This window comes from Anolis sagrei, chromosome 4 (genome assembly GCF_037176765.1).
Source record: "Anolis sagrei isolate rAnoSag1 chromosome 4, rAnoSag1.mat, whole genome shotgun sequence".
Lineage (NCBI taxonomy): Eukaryota > Metazoa > Chordata > Lepidosauria > Squamata > Dactyloidae > Anolis > Anolis sagrei.
This window is the reverse complement of record NC_090024.1, coordinates 113,365,435-113,391,605: the sequence shown is the minus strand read 5'-3', so window position 1 is coordinate 113,391,605 and position 26,171 is coordinate 113,365,435. Positions and strand designations below refer to the sequence as shown.

General features: G+C 38.4%; 1 protein-coding gene across 18 annotated transcripts in view; it reads right to left on the bottom strand.

The window, feature by feature from the left end:
* Positions 1-26,171, bottom strand: part of LOC132774436 (complement factor H-like) — a 136,405-nt gene that overhangs the window by 68,242 nt on the left and 41,992 nt on the right. For 9 of the 18 annotated variants that reach the window (XM_067467581.1, XM_067467583.1, XM_067467580.1 and 6 more), the window contains 7 exons: positions 18,290-18,481; positions 16,698-16,874; positions 13,355-13,525; positions 11,244-11,426; positions 7,279-7,464; positions 3,947-4,102; positions 3,640-3,810 (listed from right to left, as the gene is read on the bottom strand). In XM_067467581.1, the coding sequence (XP_067323682.1) occupies positions 3,640-3,810; positions 3,947-4,102; positions 7,279-7,464; positions 11,244-11,426; positions 13,355-13,525; positions 16,698-16,874; positions 18,290-18,481 (1,236 nt within the window). Of the gene's footprint in view, positions 1-3,639; positions 3,811-3,946; positions 4,103-7,278; positions 7,465-11,243; positions 11,427-13,354; positions 13,526-16,697; positions 16,875-18,289; positions 18,482-19,421; positions 19,599-23,897; positions 24,090-26,171 lie in introns of all 18 variants that reach the window. The other 9 variants (XM_067467586.1, XM_067467597.1, XM_067467589.1 and 6 more) reach the window with 4 other exon arrangements.

Genomic DNA, 26,171 nt, shown 5'->3' with positions numbered 1-26,171 from the left:
TGGCTATAAACATCAAATAAAGGAGAAACCATGCCACCAAATGGAACAGAAGTGCAAGTAGGTAAAACCTACTGCCCTGGAGAAAACTATCAATGACTTCTAATCATGATGACTATGTATTACCTACAAGATTAGCAACAGTGTTTCTAGTTGTTGCAAAACACAAGCCAGAAGATAAAACTGAATTCATATTTTGCTTATGGATTTTCCTTTGATCTCTCAAATATTCACTGTTGGGAAAAGACTGCTGAACTAGATAGGTATTCAGACTGATTAGCAGGACTTTTAAATGTTTTTTTTTTTTACTTTATAGGAATAAAATACACAAGGCACGTGGTTTTTCTCCCTCCCCCTCCCCAGAGATATCTTAACATTTATAAATGATCAGCCACTGCCAGATAGGACAATCATCTATGCTGATGATTATGTCATCACTGCTCAAGCAGGGAGCTTTGAAATGGTTGAACAGAAGCTCTTCAAAGCTTTAGGTGCTCTTACTGCCTATTACAGGGAAAACCAGCGGACTCCTAATCCATCTGAAATGAATACGTGTGTGGGACGACTTTTCACTCCTTCAGTCCTTTTACAGGTGTCCTTTTATGTGTGACGATGTGAGGGGAAAAATATTTTCTTTTAAATCTTATTACTGCCTTGTTTTGATGTATTTTCTCCTTTTAAAATTGGCTGGGGCTGTCTTGTGAGCTTTTACGTTGAGGGTTTTATATTACAGGCTTGAGACACTCTTGTAGTAAACAAAGTAACAAAGTTTATTTATAGCTTCTGGCTCCAATGCTTATGGTTACATTTGTTTGTTCTGTTACAGTCTTGAGTCTTACATTCAACATCATTTTATACATGGGACGACTTTTCACTCCTTCAGTCCTTTTACAGGTGTCTTTTTATGTGTGAAAAGATGTTCTTAAGATGAAAAGATGTGCTTTTCATCTTAAGAACAAACAAACATCTTGAGCTCTGAGTATTCCCTGGGAAGGAATCCCACTGGAGCATTGCAGCACACCAAAATACCTGGGAGTTGCTCTGGAACATGCACTTACTTACAGGAGTACTGCTTGAATATCAAGCAAAGAGTGGGTGCTAGAAATAATATCATACAAAAGCTGACTGGCACAACCTGGGAATCATAACCAAATACAGTGAAGGCATCTGCCCTTGAGCTTTCCTACTCTGCTACTGAATACGCAGGCCCAGTGTGGAATACATCTTACCATATTAAAACAGTAGATGTGGCTCTAATGACACATGCCGCATTATCACAGGATGTCTATGCCCTACACCACTGGAGAAATTATACTGTTTAGCCAGTACTGCACCACCTGGCATCCATTGGGAAGTAGCAGCCTGTAATGAAAGGACCAAAGCATTGACATCTTTGGCCCATCCTGTTAGGATATCAGCCAGCAAGCCAACACCTTAAATCAAGAAATCACTTCCTAAGATCTACGTAGATACTCACAGGAACACCTCAGCAAGCGAGAGTCCAAAAGTGGCAGATTAAAACCCAGAACCTCAATCAGTGGCTGATACCAGATGAGAAACTCCCAGAGAAGACTGGGTGACTTGGAAGGCATTGAACATACTGCGCTCTGGCACCACAAAATGCAGAGTTAATCTTAAGAAATGGGGCTACAAAGTGATTCCACAACATGGAAATGTGGAGAAGATAAAACCACAGACCACTTAGTACAATGCAGTCAGAGCCCTCCCACATGCACAATGGAGGACTTTCTTACAGTGACATCAGAGGCACCTGAAGTGGCCAGCTTCTGGTCAAAGGAAATTTAGTATTACACCATGTTTTTAATTTGTTTGTGGCTTTTCTATACATTATAACTGTATTCTCAATTCACTTCTGACATGATAAAAAATCTTAACATTTTTCTTTTGAGAGAAAACATATTCGGAAATACATATTTGAAAATAATAATACTGTGCAGAAGTCAATTGATATTATGTTTATGTTAAACTGTTATAGTATATATTTGGTTTGCAACAATAGCTAAAGCTGGAGCCATCTGGATAGAATCCACAGTGAGCGTTGCCATGGATACGAAGCTGGCTGGCTCATGAGAGTGAGAAGTGGGTGGAGCCAAGCAGGAAAAGTTATGTGCGTTTTAAAAAAGGGAGTGAGTGAGGCTTGGAAAGCCTGGGAGAGAGGTGTGTGTGAGCACCTGGGGTTTTTCAGTCTAGGAGGGCTGAATAAAGAAACCTGGAGAGTTTCTTTAGTCAAGGAAGACTAGAGGAAGCCTGTTAAGATCCCTAGTCACAGAGGGACTAGAGATCGGAGGTTTGATCAAGGAAAGATCAAATTGAAAGGCTATTCATAGTAGGAGACACTGTTCACTAAAGCACTTCACCTCAGTGGAAGTTAGCCACAAGCTGTGTGATAGGGAAGAGTGGACTGTATTGTTAACCAAGTGATATTTAAAGTTCTATAAGTTATTTAACAGCCTGCAACCATACGCTTTGTACACAATAAACTTATCTTTTGTTGGAAACCGTCTCATCTCATCTCATTTGCGTCTGTGGAGTCAGATCTCAATTACACGTTGGTGGCAGTTACCTTAATTTATAAATAATAATTGGCCTCCTCCATAACATACTCATCTAAACAATTGAGGCCTGGGATAAATTCCCTACATAACATCCACATCTGCACAATTGGTGATAGTGTGGCAACACCTGTACAATTCAGCAACACACATCTGTGCAATTGGCAGTAGGTGCAAATCCTCTCAATTGGCGGCAGCACCTTCTCAACACTAAGTAACAAAATTTGTAAACAAATTCTGTTCCTGGATTGAAAGTGTTATATCCTTTTTAATTGTGTGGCACTTACTTTGAAAGTAGTTGTTATTCTCCTGAAACTTTATTATTGTGACTGCCAAAAACTATTTTGAATTGGTTGAAACTCTATGAGATGTCCCTTGAAAAAAATATAGCAACATGTGCTACAAGATCTCCAACTAAAACAAAGTTTTTGCAGTTTGATAAATATTTTCCTTGTTTTTATGTTAGGTTGAATTAGGAAATAGCATTTATAACCCAGGAACAAAAGTTATGCTACATAGTGTAATTGGTTAGAGCTGGACTGAGAGAAAGGAATTTGGCAGATGTGTTACCATCCACAGCCCTGTTAGATTACATTTAGAAAAGGGAGATGACAAAGCAGTGGAGAGTCTGATGCTTCACAAATGCACCACACAGATCTACACACACAGCAAGTAATGGACTAAAAGATATGCCAACAGACCCAAACTGGTTCAGGTGAACCTCTCTAAGGGGATCTCTTTGGATAGACCTCATCATGTTTTCTTTCTTGGTTTTCCATCAGAAATTCCTATCTACTAGAAAACCTTGCCATGGGCAGAATGGGGCAAAAATAACATTTTGTAACATGTCTATAAATATGTTGTACTATTTAGTTTTGAGCAAAAATATTTTGACCAATAACAGATAATTCACACATGGCTAGACATAGAAATTATTAATGAAATAAAAGATAACATAGAATTCTTACAGAGATATTATCCTACTTTGTCAAATTCTCCCTTATAGTTTTTCTCTTGCCATTCAGTTTCTTCAAGCAAAGGCAGACATCAAAAGTGAAGCAATACAAACCAATACAGCGTGGTGGTGTCTGCCAACGTCCATATTCACATGATATTTTTGGAGGCCCTTGAAGAAGAAAATGTTTCATGCAAGTGAAGCCAACCTCTTCACCATTTTTATAGTTTCTTGTTTCTATTATATTGATAGCATTTGGAAGCTGTGGTGGCGGCGAGCAGAGTTCTTTAACAAAAATAAATTAAATATTTTAGATATAACTGAATGATTCAAAAGTATTATAAAAGATGCATTGTATCAAAGAACAGGTTGAAATATATTGATAAAAGTCAAGAACTTGTTAAAATCATACAAAACATACCTGTGCATTCAGGTTCAGGAAACCATTTTCCATTAACACACTTTGTCTCATGCAAGCTGACACCACAGCTGTAGCTTATAACTGTGTTGTTGTCAAAATACATTGAACGGGAAGCACTTGGTCCAAACTTTATATCTGTTGGCCTTTTACATTTTTCTGCAAAATGATATCATCAAGCAATATTCAACCAGAGATTTTTCAAGTAACAAATATTGTCAGCCATTTACAATGAAAAAATATGTAACTTGAAACTTTTAGTTTTGAAATGCTATATATTTCTGGTACCAAATAATGCTGAGAGGAAGTCCAGAGGTTACATCAAAGGCCCCTTCTACAATGCTATATAATCCAGATTATCAAAGGAAATAATCCACTTTATCTGCTTTGAACTGGATTATATGACTCTACACTGTCATATAATTGAGTTCAAAGCAGATAACCTGAATTTTATATGTCACTGTAGAAGTAAATAGTAATCCGTATGAAAAAGGTACCAAAGTATTATTCTCAATGCACACATTCATCATGGAATAATGGGAGTGTCAAGCAATGGCATCATGTCTTGGTGGGAATTCGTGTTGTAGTTCAGCGTGTTGCTCAAGTTGCTACTCCTAGTAGCAGGGAAAACGGGTCTTCTTTAGTCAGAAGGGGAACAGCAGCGTCAGCACATTAGAGAAATCATTATGGCTCCAAGCGATACTGACACGTTCCCAGGTTTTGCTGATTGGGAAATGGGGGATGGGGAAGGGAACAGAGGTGTAAAGAGGGCTGCTCGAGAGCCAGAGTCTGAAGGGGAATTACAAAGGAAGCGTATTCGGGAAATACTTTGTGCACCAACAGAGGATGAAGATTTCTTTGGGTTTGAAAGGAGTTCTGGGCCTGGGAGTGACATGGACGATGATGAAGAGTTAAATTGGACCCGTGTGCAAAACATAAGGGATATCTGTAACCAGCCCACCTCTAGTGAGGAATTTGAGGGGTTCACTGAAGATTGGCAGCCAGGGGACTCTTGGCAGGATCTGAATCCTGATACTCGTTGGCAGAGGTGGAGGGATGGGCATTCAGCTGCAGGCTTGGAAGCAGCTGGGAGTGATGATGAGAGGGTGGGGAGCTCATCAAGCTCCGACGACGAATTGTAAGATATAAGGGGGTTCAGTTTGAATTGCAAGTTGCAGAAGGCAAAGTGTCTTCTTGGGGACATAAGTCTTTGTATCTGCCAACTTTCCACCTTGGGTCCTGGGCTATAGCCTCATGTGTTCCTGTGCTCCTGTTTCCTGATTGACTTCAACGTTCCAGCTTTGCTTCACTACGGAATTGACTACGGACTGGTTTGACTTCGCTTTTGGACTTCTGGATTTTGTTTGCTAATATCTTTGTGACTTTAACAACTTTCAGTTTTGAAACAACGTTCTTTCAACTTTATAGACTGTGTTTCTTGCTACATTTTGATTTTTAAGCAATTTGCTTCATCTTTAGTTTAATCCGGATTAAGAGGCAGTGCTATAATCCGGATTATATTTTAGTTTCTCCTATTGACTTGTTTTTGGTGCCAAATTGCTCCAGCAGACTTTAGCACTGCAGTTAAGTGCTTTTCAAGACTTTTTGTTTACAATAAAGCTGGGTTTGAACCTTTGATCTGTGTCTGGCGTGTTTAAAGGCTTCTGGGTTCTGACAATGAGTATATGCAGAGTAATTCCTGTATGCCTTGCTTTCCAGTACAGCCATGCCCTTGAAGGCCCACTGTACAACCGATTGGCATATTATTGGAAACCTGATATTGCTGATGGGAAAGACATTCCGAGATAGATCTCATAGGTCCTCTTTCTGGGGATTGGGGCCTTCACTAAGTTCATTCTTGAGGGCAGGAGGGAATAATTTTAGCATTTTTCTTCCTATTGCAAGAGAGCCTTGAGAAACTTTGCAGCTTTTGAGGACTATTTAGTGTTCAGAATGCATTATGCACAAACTTTACAACTAGGTAGCTAGATTACTTGGGCCAAAAATGTGGGCTGGGTTGCACTAACGTCTGGAAAATATGTGTTCAAAGGGGACACTTAAAATCCAATTTCAGCCTAAAAATATGCATATTCATATCATTATATATCCCTACAGTCAAGAAAAACATGGGACTTCATTGCTATATGCTGGTGTGGTCTGTTCCAGAGCATGTGCACATTTTAAAATCCTGAAACAGCTGATGAGGGCTGTAAACAAATAGAGCCACAGACACATAGATGGCTAAATGGAAACACAATTGGAAAGCAATTCCCATGAGAATGCTCTGCAAGCATTCCTTTGTTCTCATGTTTACGAAATTAAACAGAGCTTGAATTTACACAGTGAGTACCAGTATGGCAGGCAAGTGACCCCAAAGGGAAGCAGAGTTCAAGAGGGCAAACATAAAGGCAGTAGGAGGGTGAGAAGAGATAATGACAAGAAACCTGCTTGCGTGCACATTAGTATATCCATATCAGCCCTTACGAGGTCCAGCACATCTTGGAGAGTCAATTAAAAAAATAGTAAATTTCCAGCAGATGTCCCATGTCCATCTTGAACCTGTCAGGGCGCCAAGGGATAATTTATTAGAACTAACAGCTTCGTGTTAAGTTCCCACAATGTTCAAACCCAAGTATTTGTCCCAGATTATGAGGCTGTCTGGAAGGGCTCAAAGTGGGTTTAAATCCCTGGTCAACTGTGGAAACTAACTGAATGCCTTTGGGCAAGTCAAACTCCCTCAGCCTCAAAGGAACACATTTTCTTGTGAACAAATTCTTACTGAGGAAACCCCCTTGATGGATTCAATTAGGGACCACCATAAGCCAGAAATAAATTGAAAGCACACAACGACAACAAAACAATTGCTAAGAATTAATTATTTAATTCATTCTGTGTCCTGACTAAAATTCTAAGATTTGATTTGGGGGGGGGGGGACTTCTTTTCAGTAATTAAGCTGCCAGTAGTAATAAGTATTTAGCATTACGATTTCTGAGTGGTGAGACAACTGTTTTAGTTTGGTGCAATGAAAATAACAGACACTGTTATGGTACTTTTCATAGACTGTATTTTTCATAGACTGTACTTTTCATAGACGGTACCTTTTATAGACTGTACTATTCATAGACGGTACCTTTTATAGACTGTACTTTTCATAGACTGTAGCTCACTTAATCTGATGCAACCTTATTTGATAGAAGCTTTCATCAGTGCACATGTTTGCCTTAAGAAATTAGTCTTTAAGATATTACAAGACTCTTCGTTTCTGCATCTGTTTACAATTTCAAGAAGTACCTGCTTAAATGTTAAATAGTTTATTTGAAATGTTGTAGCTTACTACTGCACTCGGGTAATTTCCACTTTCCATGAAGACATCTGGCAGGATTGGTTCCAACAAGGAAGTAAGTTGGAGAGCATTCATATTTTACCGTTTCATAATGTGCATATCTGTCTGAGTTTGAATCAACACCAACAGTTCTTCCATGTCTGATTGCTGGAGGTTTTCCACAGAATTTCACTTCCTCTGTTGAAAACAACATAAAAGGATGTGAAGGAGAACAGACATACTTAGGCCCCTTCTACATTGCCATATAATCCAAATCATAAAAGCAGATACTCAGCATTATCTGCTTCTAACTGAACTATATGAGTTTACACTTCCATATAATCCAGTTCAAAACAGATAATCTGGATTTTATATGGCTTCTTTTCAAATGAAGGTACCCTTTATTTCTAATACCTATTGTAACTCTACTTTCCTCATCCTCTTTTATATTACTGAGAAAACAAAAGGTACACTGAGTCACCATTGTTATAATTCTGTTAATAGTTCGAAAATGCTAACTGATGATTAAGATATCCATTTGATAAACAATTCATTAGCAGAGCATCTGGACAGATATTTAGAAGAATTAAAATGAAACAGATATTTTCCCCTCCTTTCCAATATCACTGACATGAAAGAAATGCCAGATGGCAAAAATGGGTGGATTGGTATAGGAGTCCACATTTGTACCATTCGTGTTTATCCATTTTCAGATGCTGAAATGAGGCATTCCAGGAGCAGGGTGATGGAGCAGGCTGGATTCCAAGACAACCAATAGAGAAAGTTTGCTCAGGATAACTCCTAAGCTAGACACAAGTATATACCTTAATGATGAATATTCAATAAACTGTTTTCTAACTGAGTTAAAAGAAATGAGGCACGGATATTATAGACCCAAGCAGGAAGCAACAGCAAGAAGATGAAGCATTAACCAAAAATATTATTTATTATTAAACTTTATTTGTACCCCGCTAGCATTTCCCAAAGGACTCGATGCGGCTTACATAAGCCAAGGCCTCAACACAACAACAGTATTACAACAACAAACAATACAACTCAAAGCAAATAAAATAAAAACATAAAGGCAATGTCAACAAACATTCACAAAAAACCAGGCCGGGTCAAGTAATGGGTACAGGTTAAAAAGTGCTGGGAGTGATAGGGGGCATGTTGGATTTTAGGGCAAGTGCAACATGCAGAGAGTAGGCCTGGGTAACAACGGAAAAAATTGTTTCTAAAATCGATTCGTTTTTTGGGGGTTTTTGCATTTTGATATTTAAAAGAATTCCGAAATTTTTCTTTTAAAAAGTTCGATATTTACGAAATTTCGTAAATGTTAAAAAAATTACGAAACATTAACGAAACAAATACGAAACAATAACGAATCGATTCGTTAATGGCGGACGCGACTGCGCAATATGCTAAAAAACCTCCAAATGGGACAGGGGGAACTTCTGAAGCTTCCCTCTCCCTCTGTTGTTGACTGTTGGTGTGATATTATAATTTTTTTTCACTAATTAAACAAAAAACAACTATAAAACTTGCCCCAGACATGCGGAAATAATAATGAAACAACCTCAAACCGATAACAAAACGAATACGAAGCATTTACGAAACGAATTAAAAAATTCATTTTGTTTTTAAGTTGCTCCAGAATGGTTCGTTATCGCTTCGTTATCCAAAAAAACGAATTTTTAATGAATTACGAATTAATGAAACGAAACCGCCCAGCCCTAGCAGAGAGTATTAAACTCTAATAAAGTGCTTCTGGGACAGAGTGCTGGAGATTATCCTATTCTGGGAAGGCACATCAGAATAGCCAAGTTTTCAAGTTCTTCCTGAAGACTGCCAACGTGGAAGCTAATCTGATGTCTTTTGGGAGGGTGTTCCAGAGTCGGGGGGCAACCACAGAAAAGGCCCTGTCCCTCATCCCCACCAACCGCGCCTGGGACGCAGGTGGGATCGCAAGCAGGGCCTCCCCTGATGAGCGAAGGGAGCATGTGGGTTCATAGACGGATGTAGTCACGCAAGTAGGCAGGTCCCAAACTGTTTAGGGCTTTGTAGGTAAGCACCTGCACCTTGAATTGGGTTCGGAAAGTAAACGGCAGCCAATGGAGCTCCTTAAACAGGAGGGTTGACCTCTCTCTGAAAGGAGCGCCAGTTAACATTAACCAAAAATAGCATCTAATGTATTCTGTAAAACTTGATTTAGAGGAAGCAAATCTATGCAATTCATAAAGATTATGCCAAGGTCCCATCTCCACTGACCATTTAATGCAGTTTCAAACCAGCATTGAAGGCAGTGGTTTCAACTGTGTAGATGATTACATAGGAAATTCTAGAGCCAATTTGAGTCCTAGATGATGAATACATAACCACAGAGATCTGGTGCACATTAAGGGCTGTTTCTTATATGCTTTTGTAGGAATTTGTTGTGTGGCCACTATAATTTGAGGCCAACTTCAAACTACATAAAATATTCAATATAGATGGGGCCGAGTGGCTACCATACAGAATTTCTTGAGAGGAAGACTGGTAGATCCATTAAAAAGTGACCAAAGTCACTGCTGAATGTGTGAACTGTCATTTAAAATTGGTTAAGGAGATCCTAAAATTTCCTACTCTTTAAAATATAAGATTTTAACACCAGCTAATGTGAAAATATAGAAAGTGAAAGCCAGACTCAAAGCTTCAGGCTACAGATACAGAACACACTCGAATTATAATTTAAATCTGTCAACAAACATGGCAAACAAAATAATTCAACGTAAATTCCAACACCCAAGAAACTGGACACGTAGATTTGTAGTTCACAATTGGACCATTCCAAGCAAACAATATGATGCACTTATTTAAAAAAACCTGACGTTCCTCCTATATGGAGTGATCAATATCAGACGTTAAGAAAGAGGAAATGAGGAGTTATATTGAAAGCATACATTAAATACTGGAGTGCACCAATATTTCAGAAGAAAATCAGTCTATACACTAAATATTATAATGAAATCTGTAATTGTGTAAAATATGAAAAATTAAAGAAATGAGTATACAGCAACATTCAAATGTCCTATACTCATGACAAGAGGCTACCACTAGGGCCTCTTGTCATGAGTATACATAAGAGGGTCAGATAGGGCTTCATTATACATAATACCCTGTAATTTGTACACTGAATGTATCACACATAAAGCTCAATTATACTCCAAGAAAGGAAGTCTAATTTGTTCAAAATTTCTCCATACCGTGGATACACAACACAAGAAAATGAAGAGAACATTCCTTCAAATGAAAACTTCTGGTGCAGAATGAGAAATAACAGAAATAAAGTGGGTGAATAAAATGTATTGTAACAACAATAATCATAATAAATGTTGGATGTTGTGGTTTCCAGACTGTATGTCCATGTTCTAGTAGCATTTTCTCCTGATATTTCACCTGCATCTGCGGCTGGTATCTTCAGAGGATCCTCTGCCACAAATGCAGGTGAAACATCAGGAGAAAATCTTGTTGTTGTTGTTTTTTTAATGAAGACTAAAAAGAAGAAAATACAGGAAAATTAGCCTAGATAGGAGTATCAAGATTCCTGCAGTAGATCAAAATCCAGAATGGCAAAAACAACTGACCAATCTAACCAGAGCTAAAAATAAAAAGAACCGAAGGAGAAGCCAAAACGTTGGGTAATTATATTTGCTTTGCATGCATCATGAGATCTCTTGCCCCTCTGGCAATAGCAGAAGTTTAGTCATCCCTTGCTGCAGAAAGATTTTGGAGATTCTTTCATTATATTTCAATAAAATTGACTTTCAGTTCTGCTTACAATAAATTCACATCTTCTCATATTTTTTAAAGTTTCACTCCAACACTTTTACTTTGAAGTTTTTCACCTTCAGATATGACAAATTCATATGTGCAAAGCAAAGCAACCTTTTTTTAAAGTCTAGAAATGAGTGAGTTACAAATACATGCAATATTATTACCTGTGCACGATGGCAGAGACGTCCATTCTCCATCAACACATTCTACTGTATTTGATCCAGACATTACAAATCCAATATCACACTCATAAAACAGCTTCTCGCCATGCTGATATTCGTCTAGAAGATCACCAGCAACAGTGCCATTGGAAATGCTAGGTGGTTGCTGACAACTCTTGACTGTTTCTAGAAAAAAGAGAAAAGCACATGGAACTTATTTGCTCCAAGAAACTCCTAATAGGATCTATATCTATTTAGTCACCATTACAACTGAGGACCATGGACCATATACCAGCTTAGACACTGTAACTCTTGGATGCAGACATCAACACAGATTAGATTATGACATTTGATCAGAAAAGCCTTTTAAAATGGACACTCTTCACTTGGTTGTTAATTTCCCATATTACCAATGGCACAGTGGAAGAAGCCAGGGAATAATCATTAATATATTAGATTGGATAGCATAGAGAAGGGTTAACACCTTTGTGGAGTTTGTTTTCCCTGCTTGATGGACTGTCACCTTGTCGTGGTGAGGGGGCTTGCGTGTTCCGATGAACCTGTAGGCACAACAACTGGAGCCATGCACTCCCAGGGGTGGCTACGGGGGAGGTTCCAGACCAAGCACAGTCCGGAGACCCAAAGACCTCAACGGTGGAGCAGGCAGAGGATAACATGGTACATGTTACAATGGCTGTGAAGGTGGAAGAAGGCTGCAACAGATTGAGAAGCCACGGTCATTGTGTGAAACTACACCACCAGTGGAACCTCACTCTGTGAAGACTGCGTGTTGATCAGTTGTGCACTGACCTCCACACATTAAATAAACTCACGCACAGGCGTCTTCCAAAGAAAATAAAAACAAACCAACCAAAGTCGCATGGCGATCAACGAGTGGCGACAGGGGCAGGACTGTGAAATCTGGAAGTCGCAGATTGGCACATGGGTGGTGGGTACGGATTCAGTCATTCTACCTCAAGGTCCGAGGCAGTTGAGTAGTTCGGCAGCTGTATCCACAACTGAGCAGTCCTTTTGAGGATATGCTGAGAACTGGGAAGCCCTGGCCCTTGACTGCTCCAGCTGGAGGTCAGCTGTGACAAGCAGTGCTGCAGAATTTGAAGAGGCACGAATGGAGGGTGAAAGAGAGGAAAGCACATCAAGCACATTTTTTGTATGTTAACACATGTTGTGAACCGGTCCGAATCCCTCTTTGAAGGTGAGAGGGTCAGTATATAAAACCTCGAAATAAATAAATAAAATAAGTCAACCCTGACCAAGACCGTCTTCCACTTGGAAACCAATGCCCTCACTGCGGGAGAAGATGCAGGTCAAGAATAGGCCACATACGGACCCACAAGAATACTGGAAGACAATCCTCCTCGGAAAACGAGGGATCGCCTAAATAAGGAGTTTGTTTTGCTATCTGTGTTCAGAAGATTTCACCTCACTTTCTGCCCCTGAGATCATTGAATTTTGAAAAATTTGGCTTTTTTTTTTAAAAAAAATATCTTTATTGAATATTTTTCATAATACATAATAAAAACTTTAAAATTGTATAAAGAAAAAGGGAAGAAGAAAGAAAGAGAAGAAGAAAGAAGGAAAAGAGAAGAAAAGAAAAAAGTAGTAGTATATTGCATAAGAAAGGAGATAAGGATCACGGGTAAAAGGGAAAGAGGTAAGGGGAGGAATAGAGGGGAAAGAGAGGAAAAAGGAAAAAAGAAGAAAGCAAGAAAAATGTATTTTTGTTGAAACAAGGATTGATGCTAAAGCTTCAGTAGTGACACCTTTTCTTCATGATAACTCTTCTACGAGTGAATTTCCCTTTCTTGGTTCCTGTTGTCTCACCTCATTCTTATGAGTCATTTGTAAGTCGGATATTTGCAACTTGGGAACGGTCTGAACTTACATAAAACCAAAGGAAATGTGGCTGTTAGATAGGTAGTGGAAGCCAGGATTTTAGGGTAAAAAAATTGTTTAAAATTACATTGAGTCATGGCATGCTGTCAAACTGCATTCTACAGTGTGGGTGCCACAAAAGAGTCCCTTATCATAGAACATCACTTCCCAAGTACATAGCTAACTATATCTTAAACAATATTTCGCAAAATGCATACCTTTACAAACGGGAGGCAGTGGAGACCATCCAAAATAATAACACTGGGCAGAGTCAGGCCCAACTCTGCTGTATCCTTTCTTACAGGAAAATTTCACCACGTCTCCATTGGCAAATTGTTCTTTTCCTTCAATGTTTCCATTCCCCAGAATGGGGACATCACATTCTATGGCTAAAGAAAACATTGCAAAATGTTAAATTTAGTGAAATACTTTTATAAAAAGGAGCTAATGATAGGAAATCTTATTACAAAAATGCACAGCATATAAACCTGTGAGATGAGGCAGCTAGAATATATATTAAAAGTGACATATTACGATCATGTTCCCCAGCATTCATAATGTAGACTACACATCTAATTTACTTTGAATTGAGCAACGTCGTTCCTTTGCTTCAGATAAGAATTTTTGTCTTTTGTTTTTAAACACCATTGAAATCCTCTAAAATAAAATAAAAATATAGGGGATATTATAGATGGAGCACCCCTCATTCCGAAATCCAAAATGGTCTCTGCTTTCTGATGACTCAATGTACTTGCACTATTTTATCAAAAGAAATTTAGAAGCTTTATGTAAGATGTATATGAAATATCAATGAATGTTGTGATTACATCGAGTCCCATCTCAGAGCTCTCCCATTATGTATGTATATGCAAACACAAGTATTCCAAAATTTGAATGAATCTGAAAGTAAAAAAATACTTCTGGTCCTAAGCATTTTAGATAAGGGATACTCAATCTGTAAGAACTCTTCCAGAACACAAGTGTCATCTTAGGCATGGAGATTGCTGGACTGTGAGATAGGTGGCTTATTTTCAGGATATCTAGAGATGTTTTCCTTGCAGTCAGTCTCGTACCTGAGCAGGGGGGGGGGGGTTAAGGGTTCAACACACCCTCCCTCAAAAAGTGTCAGGCTAAGGGCCTGTTTGCAGTCACCCCTGGTTGCATTCTTGCTGCACTAGCAGAACAATCTCAACACTACAGATAAATGCTTATAAAGTTCCTACTTTCTCCATCTTTCTTTCCTATCAGTCAGTATCCAATTTTAGAGATTCTGTATATTTGCTGAGTGAGTGGGATAGAATAGTTCTCTGCCGACTCGTCTCAGTTACACACATTTAACAGGGAATAAAGCAGAACACAGGCAGATAAAACATGATTCAAGGACTGTAGGCAGCCCCCAGAGCCATCTCTGTAGGTCCTGTATATTGGACATATTCAGCAATGTCCTGCTTTTTAAAAATAAGAAAATATCATTATTCACCACTCTCAAGGAATAGTGGTTTCAACAATGCTAAAACTATAAAAATCAGAACTCTGGTCAAAGCCAGATCCAAATCTGTGGTCCTTTTTATGGTCTCTGTATTGCTGTACCCCAAGAAAGTGAAATTGGTCTTCATAAGTACCAGAGTTGCCCAGTGTTTTTATAAGGATAATAATTTCCAACTGATGAAAGCCACTACTGGCACATACATTGCAAATATCTGGAATGCCATGGACAGGTCAAAAACAGAACTGAAAGAACTGGTTGTTCATGAAAAACCAAAGTATTTCTTGAGCTGGTCTTAACCAAAGTATCTCTTATGCAGGAGATAAGGAATAGTTTAGTCAATTATCACCCTGTAGAAGGAATACAGTATCTTCAAACACTGCCTCTAACAAAATCCTCCAGAATCTCTAGAGCAGTGGTTCTCAATCTGTGGGTCCCCAGATGTTTTGGCCTTTAACTCCCAGAAATCCTAACAACTGGTAAACTGACTGGGATTTCTGGGAGTTGTAGGCCAAAATACCTGAGGTTGAGAACCACTGCTCTAGAGGACCCCAGAGATAGTGGTCAGTGAAGGGTGGGCAGTCAAATCAGTATCATCTCTGTCTATATTCTGGTAACTGGTGCAAATGTCCTCTGGGATTCCAATATTTAAGAAGCCTCCTTTCCAAATTTTACTCTTATAGTCCCCTTTACTCTTATACTTGTATGGAAATAAGCATTTCTGGAAACATTTTTTTCTCCCATATATGAGGATTGGTGTTGGAAAGTGTGACCCTTTGGACCAATGGGTCAACTGCTATGCTGGGTCCGTGGACAAATTCCCAGTCCATAGACTCTCTACGGGACACATAAACTAAAAGGAAAATATGAAATAAAAGAGAATTCATGAGTAGCAGAAGCCCACTTGTGGTTTGGAAAAACTGGGTTTTAAAAAATGTTATATAGTTTATTTGGGTAGGAAATCTATTTAAAGTGTTTCTTGGAGTATCTGGGCACCAAATAATTTTGCTCTCAAATGCCCTATACTCTGCATGGAGGGGTGTGAAGAAAAAAATTGAAAAGGGGAAATAAATAAGGAGTGGTTTGAAGTCAGTCTACCTCTCTCTCTCTCTCTCTCTCTCTCTCTCTCTTTTAGAAAGACCTACCGTGCCTGAGGCACTAAGAACACGACAAATAATGCTTCTATATCCTCTAGAAGACTGTTTAGACCTGTTTTTGTGGTAGGAAGCAGATTTGAAAAAAACCCACTTGAAAATATAAAGTTGGAAGAAACCACAAGGGTCATCCAGTCCAATTCTCTGCCATGCAGGAAAATACAAACTAAGCACTCCTGACAGATGGTCATCCAACCTCTGTTTTAAAACTTGAGAGAAGGAGACTCCACCATGTTTCAAGGCAGCATCTTTCACTGCAAACAGATTCAACCATTAGGAAGATCTTCCTAATGTTTAGGAGAAATCTTTTTTTCCTGCCATTTGAATCCATTCCTACTCTCCAGAGCAACAAAAAAAATTGTTCCCCCTTCTCAATATGACACCCTTTCAAACCTGGTCATTATGTCCCCTCTTTCATATGCTGTAATCTGCTCTGAATCCTCTCGGGGAGAAGGGTGGAAATATAAATAAAGTGTTGTTGTTGTTATATTGTATATTATTTTCTCCAAGCTCCTCATAGGACCTGTCTTCCAAACTTTTGATCATTTTGGTTGTCCTTCGCAGAGAAGGTCTAGCTTGTCAATATCCTTCTTGAAGTGTGATCCCCAGAACTGAATACATTATTCCAGATGAGGCCTGACCAAAGCAAAATAGAATGAGACTATGACTTCCCTCGATTTCAACACTATATTCCTATTGAGGCAGTGTAGAATTGCACTGACTTTTTTAGCTACTGCATCACACTGTTGACTTATGTTTTGCTTGTCGTCTACGAAGACTCCCAAGTCCCTTTTACATGGACCTTTTTCAAGCTATGATGTGTGTATACAACGTTAGGGAAATCACCAATAAGGTCATCTTCATGTTTTGCTGATGCAGCAGATTTGAAAAATTAACAAAAATACTATTGGATTAACTTACCAACGCATGCAGGCCTTGAATCCCATCCATTTTCTGTGCATTGTATGTGACCATCAACAGCTGTTTTACTCACTTGAAAGCCTTCTTTACATTTGTAGTGAAGTATCTCTTGGGACAAGAAAAATGATTGGTTTTCATCAAAATCCACATTTGCTTCATATGGCTTTTGGCATGTCTCTGAAGAAACAAGAATAAGTAATATTCATTATCAACGGCTCTATTCTAATTCATATGGTTTAAATGTCACTATAAAGAGTGGCTTCGTAAATGGAGAATGGAGAAGAAAAAAGATATCAGCTGCCAAACATCCAAAATGATCTATATAACTTCCAAATAACAGTTTCATGAGCATGGTTTGTGTTGTTGATGTTATTGCTTTGTTTTTTTTAGTTATTTTGATGTTGTTGTTGTTATTGTTGAGTATTGTATTTGGGCTCGGCCTCTTGTAAGCTGCACCAAGTCCTCCATGAGATGGTAGCGGGGTACAAATAAAGGTATTATTATTATTATTATTATTATTATTATTATGGTTTCTTACCTGGAAGTAATTCTTACCAACATGGTATTCTTCTCATATATCTCTTCTTCCATGAAGCCCATGCAGCAGGGCTTTTCCAGCTTCCTAATGTGAAGAACTATCATAGAATGTATCTTCACTGTAGAATTAATACAGTTTAACACCACTTTAACAACAACAACAAAACTTTATTATGGTCACTGACCCACACAAAGTGGGGCACAAGCACCCTGGGAGGGAAAGGACAACTCCCCAGTGAATCAGTTATTTAAAAGTAGATTAGCAAATGGTTTAAACACCACTTTAACTGCCAGGGCTCAATGCTATCAATCCTGGGATTTATAGTTTCGTGAGCTGCTAGAACTCTTTGGCAGAGAAGCCCAAAGATCTTGTAAAATGACAACACCCAGGATCTCACAGGATTAAGCCATGGCAGTTAAAATGAAATCAAACTGAATTAATTCTATGGTGTAACTCAGACAAAGAGAAAACCCAGTCCCATGGGCCAGACATGGCTCCTTGGGCTCTTTCTTCCATCCCTTGTCCGCCTCAACCCTCCTTTCAGCATGCTACGTCCCAGGCTATAGCATGGCCAAGACAGGGACACTTGGCTGCTGAGAACTCTTCTGAGGAGAAGAAAAAACCCACTTATCACATACTAAGCATCCCAGAAGATGGGCTTGCTTCTCCTCAGCTGTATATTTGACTCATCCACATTTCACTTTGGAGACACTTTGTTCTATTGAGGGTCCTAAGCATTAGTTTCCCCTTTGCCATAACTGGGATTCTATACTAATTTCATTTCATCTTCTTTATCACAAATATGCATTTTAATGGGTTGTGAGCTAAATGACACTTTAGTGAAAAACACACAAAGAATTGCAAAATTATTAGAATATGTTAGATTAGGAAAAGGGAAAGACACTTTGTAGATGGTTTGATTCAATGAAGGAAGCCATGGCCTAGAGTTTGGACAATATAAGAAATGGTTAGTGCATAGGAGTGCAGAAAACAAACCACCTTGACAGCAAATGGAAACAACAAACATGTAGATATATTTTAAAAATCTGCTTACTGATACACTTGGGCTCTTGGTTCCATCCTGTTTGAAGACACTGTATCTCTTCCTCCTCAACCCTGTTAGGGGTTGTATAGCCATCAAGACACTTATAGCGAACTTTCTCAGAGACAGAAAACACCTCCTTATGTGCAGTGAAAAAGCCATTAGGCAGAGGAGTTTTTTGACATCCATGTGGAATTTCTAAAATTAAAAAAAATATTAAGTTTTAAAAAGCAAGACCTTGATTTTATATGTGATGAAATCCAGTTTTATCAGAACAGATCAAAAATACATCATATGAAATTATCAACAAAGGAGATAACCCAAATGTCTAATCTGAAATAAATCAAATCTGAGAATGAAACACAACAGGAAAGGCATGCTAAAATATTTGTGTGGCCCATATTTTCATGGGTTGAATCATTTAGAAGAAAAGTGCAATTGACTGGAAATATTGGGAATGCCATTCAGCTGGCATTCTAGTTTTTTTTCTTATTCTGTGGGGAAGAGAGAAGAAGTTGAAGGCTAGCTGTCCTCGGGTTAAAAATTGTAAACATTGCCTAAAAGCATGTCTCTCTTCCCTTGCCTCAGATTGAAGAAAAGAAAGAGGAAGAGCAAAACCAGCCATTATGAGTTTATGGGTGATAGCTCGGCTCCAGCCTTGAGATTCAGGTGATCTGTACTCATCATCACACCTCTCACCTTCCCTCCTTCCTTCCTCAAATTTAATTTTTAGGTGAATTTTCCCAAGAAGGATAATTGAAATGCTACCTATTCTAGGTTTGGGAAACTACATGAGAAAAAAACCATTTGGGGGGCGGGGTCAGGTTGCCTTTTCTAATGAAGACTCATAAGATCCCATGGCTACAACTTAGAGAAACAGCTTCATTCCTTATCAAGTATCTGCGTGTCTCCCATAGGATATCAGCAATAATGTTTCTGTGAAAATATGGTGAATGTAAAAGTGCCAACCAATAATAGCTCCTGTGTTGTCCTTCCGTATCATTGTTCTTGGTGAATTACCATGGGTTTCCAGCTGTATGTGCAATGCATCCTATTTCTCCTCCACCTGTGTAAATAAAGTCAAAAAAGTATACTCTGCAACAGAGGAAGGAAATAGATTGGATATTTTCAAACATGAACTAACCTGCAACACAACTTGGAATTGGTAACCAGCCATTTTTTGTGCATGTGATTGTTGTTTGCTGATTTGCAGGAACGTATCCTGTATCACATCTATATGAAATCACATTGCCTTCTATGAGTGGCAACTGATAATTATTAAAAGAACCATGTGGAATTCGTCGAGGAGGATCACATTTTTCTAAAAGCAAAAGAACAATTATGTTGCATCATTTATGTAAGATTATAAGGATTCAAAATGTATTCTTACACCAAGTATATAGACATATGACATAAATTAAAATCTGTATACATTTTAAATGTTAAAAGAATGGGATAGGGAAAAATCATCCCTTTTCCTTTCAACTTCTTCATTCTGTATTGGGGTGATAGGCATGCTGCAAAGTTAAGCACTGGGTGAATCTCCAGAGATCTGGCATTTCTAACCTGATATCAACCTGGGTACTATAGGGTACATTTGAAGTAATCTCCTCTACAATGGTAGTTTAAAAAGTGATAGGAGATAAATCCATACTTCCCAATTCCTTCTTTCCTCTCCTTGCTTTACCCATTTTATTATCTGTTTTATTACTTGTTGTCACAGGTCCCTACATGGCAAAGAAGGGGAGCAGTATCTGCATTTGCTGAGATCACTCCAGACCAGATTTATCTTAATTAACAACAGAAGTAACATCTGAGATAAAATGTAAACCTGAGGATCAGACATCATCATTTTGTTTCCTCTGGATAATTTTCTGCATCTTTGCCTGATGAAGAAGCCAGTGAAGCTTTGAAAACTTGCATAATTTATTTTGCAGAATTTGCTTGGCCAATAAATGTAACATTGGGTTGTTGTAGGTTATTCGGGCTATATGGCCATGTTGTAGAGGCATTCTCTCCTGACGTTTTGCCTGTATCTATGACAAGCATCCTCAGTGGTAGTGAGGTCTGTTGGAACTAGGAAAATTGGGTTTATATATTTGTAGAATAACCAGGGTGGGACAAAGAACTATTGTCTGCTGGAGCTAGGTGTGAATGTTTCAACTAACCACCTTGATTAGCGTTTGATGGCCTGGCAGTTTTTTGGTGTGGCTTGTTAGTGTCTAAGGGGATCTTTTGTTGAGAGGTGATACTGATTAGCTGTCCCTGATTGTTTCCTCTCTGTTATTTTGCTGTTGTAATTTTAGAATTTTTTAATACTGGTAGCCAGATTTTGTTCATTTTCATGGTTTCCTCCTTTCTGTTGAAATTGTCCACATGCTTATGGATTTCAATGGCTTCTCTGTGTAGCCTGACATGGTGGTTGTGAGAGTGTAACATTATTTTATGGTTTTTTGATTTTATTATATTTTATTATTTTAGAGAGAGCCTATAACTTTAGAGCAACACACATTTTCTTGCTATTAACCTTTGAAAATTTAAAGATTGTGCTGAAGTTTAATTTACCTTACAATCAATTATTGAGACTAAAGCATAACACCAGCCTGCAAGAAGAATTTGAATCCATAATAGAACCCTTTAAAGACTCCTTAAAGAGGAGAGGATACCAAGAAAAAAAATTGCACTCTGCAGTGAAAAGAGTTAAAAAGGTGGACAGAAGTATTCTCCTACAGGAACAAATAAACCTAGAGAAAATCGCATTGTTTGGCCATTTACCTTAACACCATTATCACCTAAAATAAAATACATAATCAACAAACATTGGTACTTGATACAGAATATTAGGGGCTGCGAAAAAATTCCGATGATAGCCTACAGAAGATCAAGAAATTTTAGAAACTTTCTAGTGCATGCAGACCTTACTACTCCAATGATAACCGATAGTAACAATATAGTAGGACATTATCCATGTGGACACTGCAATTGTTGCAAGCAATCCCTAACTATTAATATTAAACAAGATATATACCTCGATCCACATTTGCACATTACACTGAAACAGTTCACCACATGTACATCTGAAAATGTGATATATGTACTCATATGCCAGTGCAAAATGTACTATGTGGGCATGACCACTAGGGCTTTGAAAACACGTATTAATGAACACCGTTCTAGAATTAAGAATGGATGTACAGACTCCACTCTGTATACACATTTTCAGGAAAAAGCCCATTCCCATGAGAGTCTTAAGTTTTTTGCTATAGAGAAAGTCAAATCCAGAGGTGATGTAAAAAAACTTCTTTTACAAAGGGAGACCTTCTGGTCTTTTAAATTGAATTCTACATTCCTCAAAGGCCTTAACGACAGACTGGACTTCACCTGTTATCTTTAGTGCAACTAACTATTTGAAGACAGGATGTAAACCATAAGGAACTTGCAGGTAGAGAAAATATACAGAGCTCTGCATGAGCCACAGCATGTAAGTCCATTATATAATATCATTTTTATATTCTGTATATATTCTAACAAGGTTATGGAGAACACAGGGGTTTATTGTACTTATCTATTTGGTTTATTTAGTAAAATTACTAGTAGTATGTACTTATGTTTTGTTTAGAATACAAGAAACACAAGAAAGCCTGGAATTTTAACAGGACAATTAAAGACACAGCAGTTGCAAGAAAAAAGATCCAATCGAGCTTGATTTGAGCCACAGGACAATATATGCTACAACCTAGAACTTGAGCAGGACTGGGACATTGTGACTACAGAGTATATGAAGAAAATATACGCCAAAAGACTGTTATAGACTACTCACAACCTGAAGAAGAATCCCCTAAACAAGAATAGTGTACCCGGGATTACTTGTTGTTGTGTTTATAATATTTGACATGTGTACTATTTTCCTTTGAACATTCATGTAGACCATGTCTAGAGTTACAGTATAGTTCCAATTAGAACCCAGTTGGAATTGTGAAGCAAGACTAAAATAATTGTGGAATTATTATTGTTTTGAATTGGTTTTGGCTATCGAAACCGATGTTGTTACATCAATTACTAGCTGCACATGGGACAATAACCTGAGGATCAATACAGATGTGACAAAGATGGTTCTGTGAATGGTGAATACTACTTCTTCTGCTCTACACATGGGTGTTCAATGTAATCAGTAGGACAGAGTTGCATTTCCACTGAAAGGCCAGAAAAGTTTTTTGAAGCCTATGATAACCAAAGTGGCCTTAGCTTTGCTTGATATGTTGGCTGCAATCTGTTCTGCAAAGAAATAGCCTTGCCAATCCTGTAATAAATGGCGGAAGAAGATGCCTTTGAAGATTGTCAAATGTAGTGGTTCTTGGGATTGTGTCTGGACAGAATTCAAATTGATGATTCTTTCTCTGTCCCTGTCTACCCCAGCTACAAATGTTGAAAAGGACCGGAAATAGTGACATGATGTCCACACAAAATCCTGAGACTTCCAGCCTGTAATATGGAGCAAACCCTGTTTTACCCCCATGTGGGCAGAAATTTGGGAATGCCCCAGATTTTGCTGAAATTCATGAGTTGCCCTGAATTTGGACTTCCACTACCTTGAGCACATCTACACTGACTACTTAGGTCAGTGTAAGGTCAGATCATCCCCATGATGGCTAAACACCATTGGTTTCCCCCAGGTTAAGTTAAATAAGGGAATAACCTGAATCCTGAGCTAGTATTTCAGTGGACCTCCAAGTTAAGAATATTCAAGACAGTTGGGGCATTTCCTAACCAGATCTGTCAGCAATCCTACACTCCAAGGATCAAGGAGCCTGGGGATATGCCATGGCAGTGTGGCATAGGTGTTGACAAGTATGGCACAGACAGCTACCTTGGTGTCAAGTTTAACAGCTTGGGAGGGGGAAAGGGGATGTTCAGCACGGCTAGGCAATGGGACTACCTCTTGCCTCCAAAATAGCCGAAGGAGTGTCTGTAGGATCACCAAGCAGACTTGAACTAATGCCTGGACACTGGATCAAGTCCACTTTATAGATGTGCCATTTGCATGTGATATTAGGAAAATCCCAGCTTTGGGGAGCACAGAATAAGCAAAAGACATCTTTTTTTCTCTTTCTCGCATTACAACCTTTCTGTTGTGCATATTACACAACAGAAAATTTGGTACTGGAAATGAATCCATTTTCTTTGGGGAGTTTACTTCCTTATGAAAATTTACTTTCCTGTTTTGTAAGTGCAAACTTTGGGTATATTTGACTGTCAAATTATTCCAGCTTGAAAGTACTTAGGCTGAGTACTATGGACTCAATGGAGTCTTTAGACTTCTCTGCCTAAGAATGCTGGTGCCTCACTAAACTACAATAGCATTGAACCACAGCAGTTAAAGTGCTGTTAAATGGCATTAATTCTACATTATAGCTGCACTCATCAATAATTTTGCATTTTACAGCTAGAAATGAAACATGTGAATTGACTAAGACAAATGGTCACTTTTCTCATTCCTGTGTCAGTGCTTTTTTAGCAATGAACTTTTCACAAAACTGATTTGAATGCAACTGTGTTATGTCTATACTTGATTATTTCTCTCCTTGCTAAGGAAGGAGAATGCAAGGAAAATTTTACTTACTGAAGCATTTGGGTTCTGGTTCCCAGCCACGAACAGTGCAGAGTGATAAATGCCAAATCTCTGTATTTTTATCTTCTGGTAGAAAACCATAATTACATGCAAAGTAAATTGTGGAACCTGGTCTCTTTGGAAAGGAATATTGCCATTCATACACTTTTCCATTCTGAACATTGGGATATTCACAATGCTTTGCTTTAGAAAAGAACAGAGAGGGAAAAATTAAGCATCAAAAAATTTGAATATTACAGTCACATGTTGTTTTCTTTCAATGTGCTTATTTCTTTTGTGCTAGCACTCCCAGGCCAAGACTAGGGCTAGAGGAATAGCTGATATATTTCTTGCATTTTGAAACAAGATAATAGATTTCATCTAAGCTGAGGTGAAAATTAGCCAATCCTTGCTTATTGACCCAATTTTTATTCATTAGGAAAACAATATCATGCAAGAAATCAATGGTGGAGCAAGCGAATGATAATGTATTTATTTATTTATACCCTTGTTTATCTCTCCTTAAGCAGACTCAAAGTGGCTTAACATAAAAGCATTAGTGTATAATTTAAAATATAAAAATATGCAAACAATAAAACAGGATTAAATATAAACAGTATTTTAAAATTCCCAGTTAAAACCATTAAAACCAATCCCAGTTAAAACAAAAATTAAAAACCACAACACCCCCTGCTTTCATATATATATATATATATATATATATTAGGCCTGGGTAACAACGGAAAAATTTGTTTCTAAAATCGATTTGTATTTGGGGGGTTTTTTTGTTTCGATATTTAAAATAATTACAAAATTTTCCTTTTAAAAAGTTCGATATTTACGAAATTTTGTAAATGGTAAAAAATTAACGAATCGATTTCCGAAACAATAACGAATCGATTCATTAATGGCGGACGCGACCGCGAAATACGCTAAAAAACCTCCAAAACCTTCTGAAGCTTCCCTCTCCCTCTGTTGTTGACTGTTGGTGTGATATTATAATTTTTTTCACTAATTAAACCATAAAACTGGCCCAGACATGCGGAAATAATAACGAAACGACCTCAAAACAATAACGAAACGAATACAATATCGAAATACGAAGCATTTACAAAACGTTTTTGAAAATTCGTTTTTTTTAATAATTGCTCCAGAATGGTTCGTTATCGTTTTGTAATTGAAAAAATTAACGAATTATTAACGAATTACGAATTAACGAAACGAAATCGCCCAGCCCTAATATATATATACACACACACACACACACACACACACACATATACACATACACTGTCTTAATGAAAAGGGTTTAGCCTGCTGCTGGAAGGACAGGAGGGAGGGGACCATTCCAGCTTCACTGGGGAAAAGGGAGTTCCAGAGTCAAGGGGCAGCTACTGAGAAGGCTCTCCCTCTTGTTTCCACAAACTAGGCTAGAGATGGGTGTGGGGACTGAGAGATGGGCCTCGACAGGTTTCTACAAAGAAATGCGGTCGGCATCACTTTCTGAGTATGGCCATCCTAGAAGGCCAGAGCCACTATAAGACAGTTCCTCCCAGTCTTTTCCCAGTGACCCTGAAGGATTCCATGGCAAACGCTTACTGAAAGCCACTGAGAGATCAATGAGAATCCCCCTGTTTAGCTTTCTGCATAAGCCATCCACCAAGGCAATCAAAGCTGTCTCTGTTCCATAGGCCTGAAACCAGATTGAAATGGATCTAGATAATCTATTTCATCCAGAAATCCCTGGAGTTGGGAGGCCATCACACACTCGAAAAACTTGCTCAGAAAGGGAAGGTTGGATTCTGGCTAATAGTTGCCTATTATAAAAGGGTTTAGAGATGGCTTTTTTTTTTTACTATATGTCTCACAATTGCCTCCTTTAGGCAAGTTAGAACTTTGCCTTGTTCCAAGGAGGTATTGATCACCATCTTCACCCACTCTGCCAGTCTCCCTCTGGCAGATGTTACAATGGCTCTGATGGCAGATGAAAACTGCAACAGATAAGAGGCAACTAATCATGCATTTGGATCAAAACTTTTTTTCTCTGCAGATTGTATGTTGGTCGCGTGCACTGGTCTCCACACACAGACATCTTTCAAGATAAACCAATCTTTCAAGATAAACCAAAACCAAGAAAAGTCCTATAGAGATTGGCAAGTGGCCACGGGTAGTAAAACTGTGAAATCTGGAAGCCCTTTGCTATGGATTGGAACGTAGACAGATTCAGCCAGTCTAACTTAAGGTCCGAGGCAGTTGAGCTATATCCATGACTGAGTAGGCCTGTTT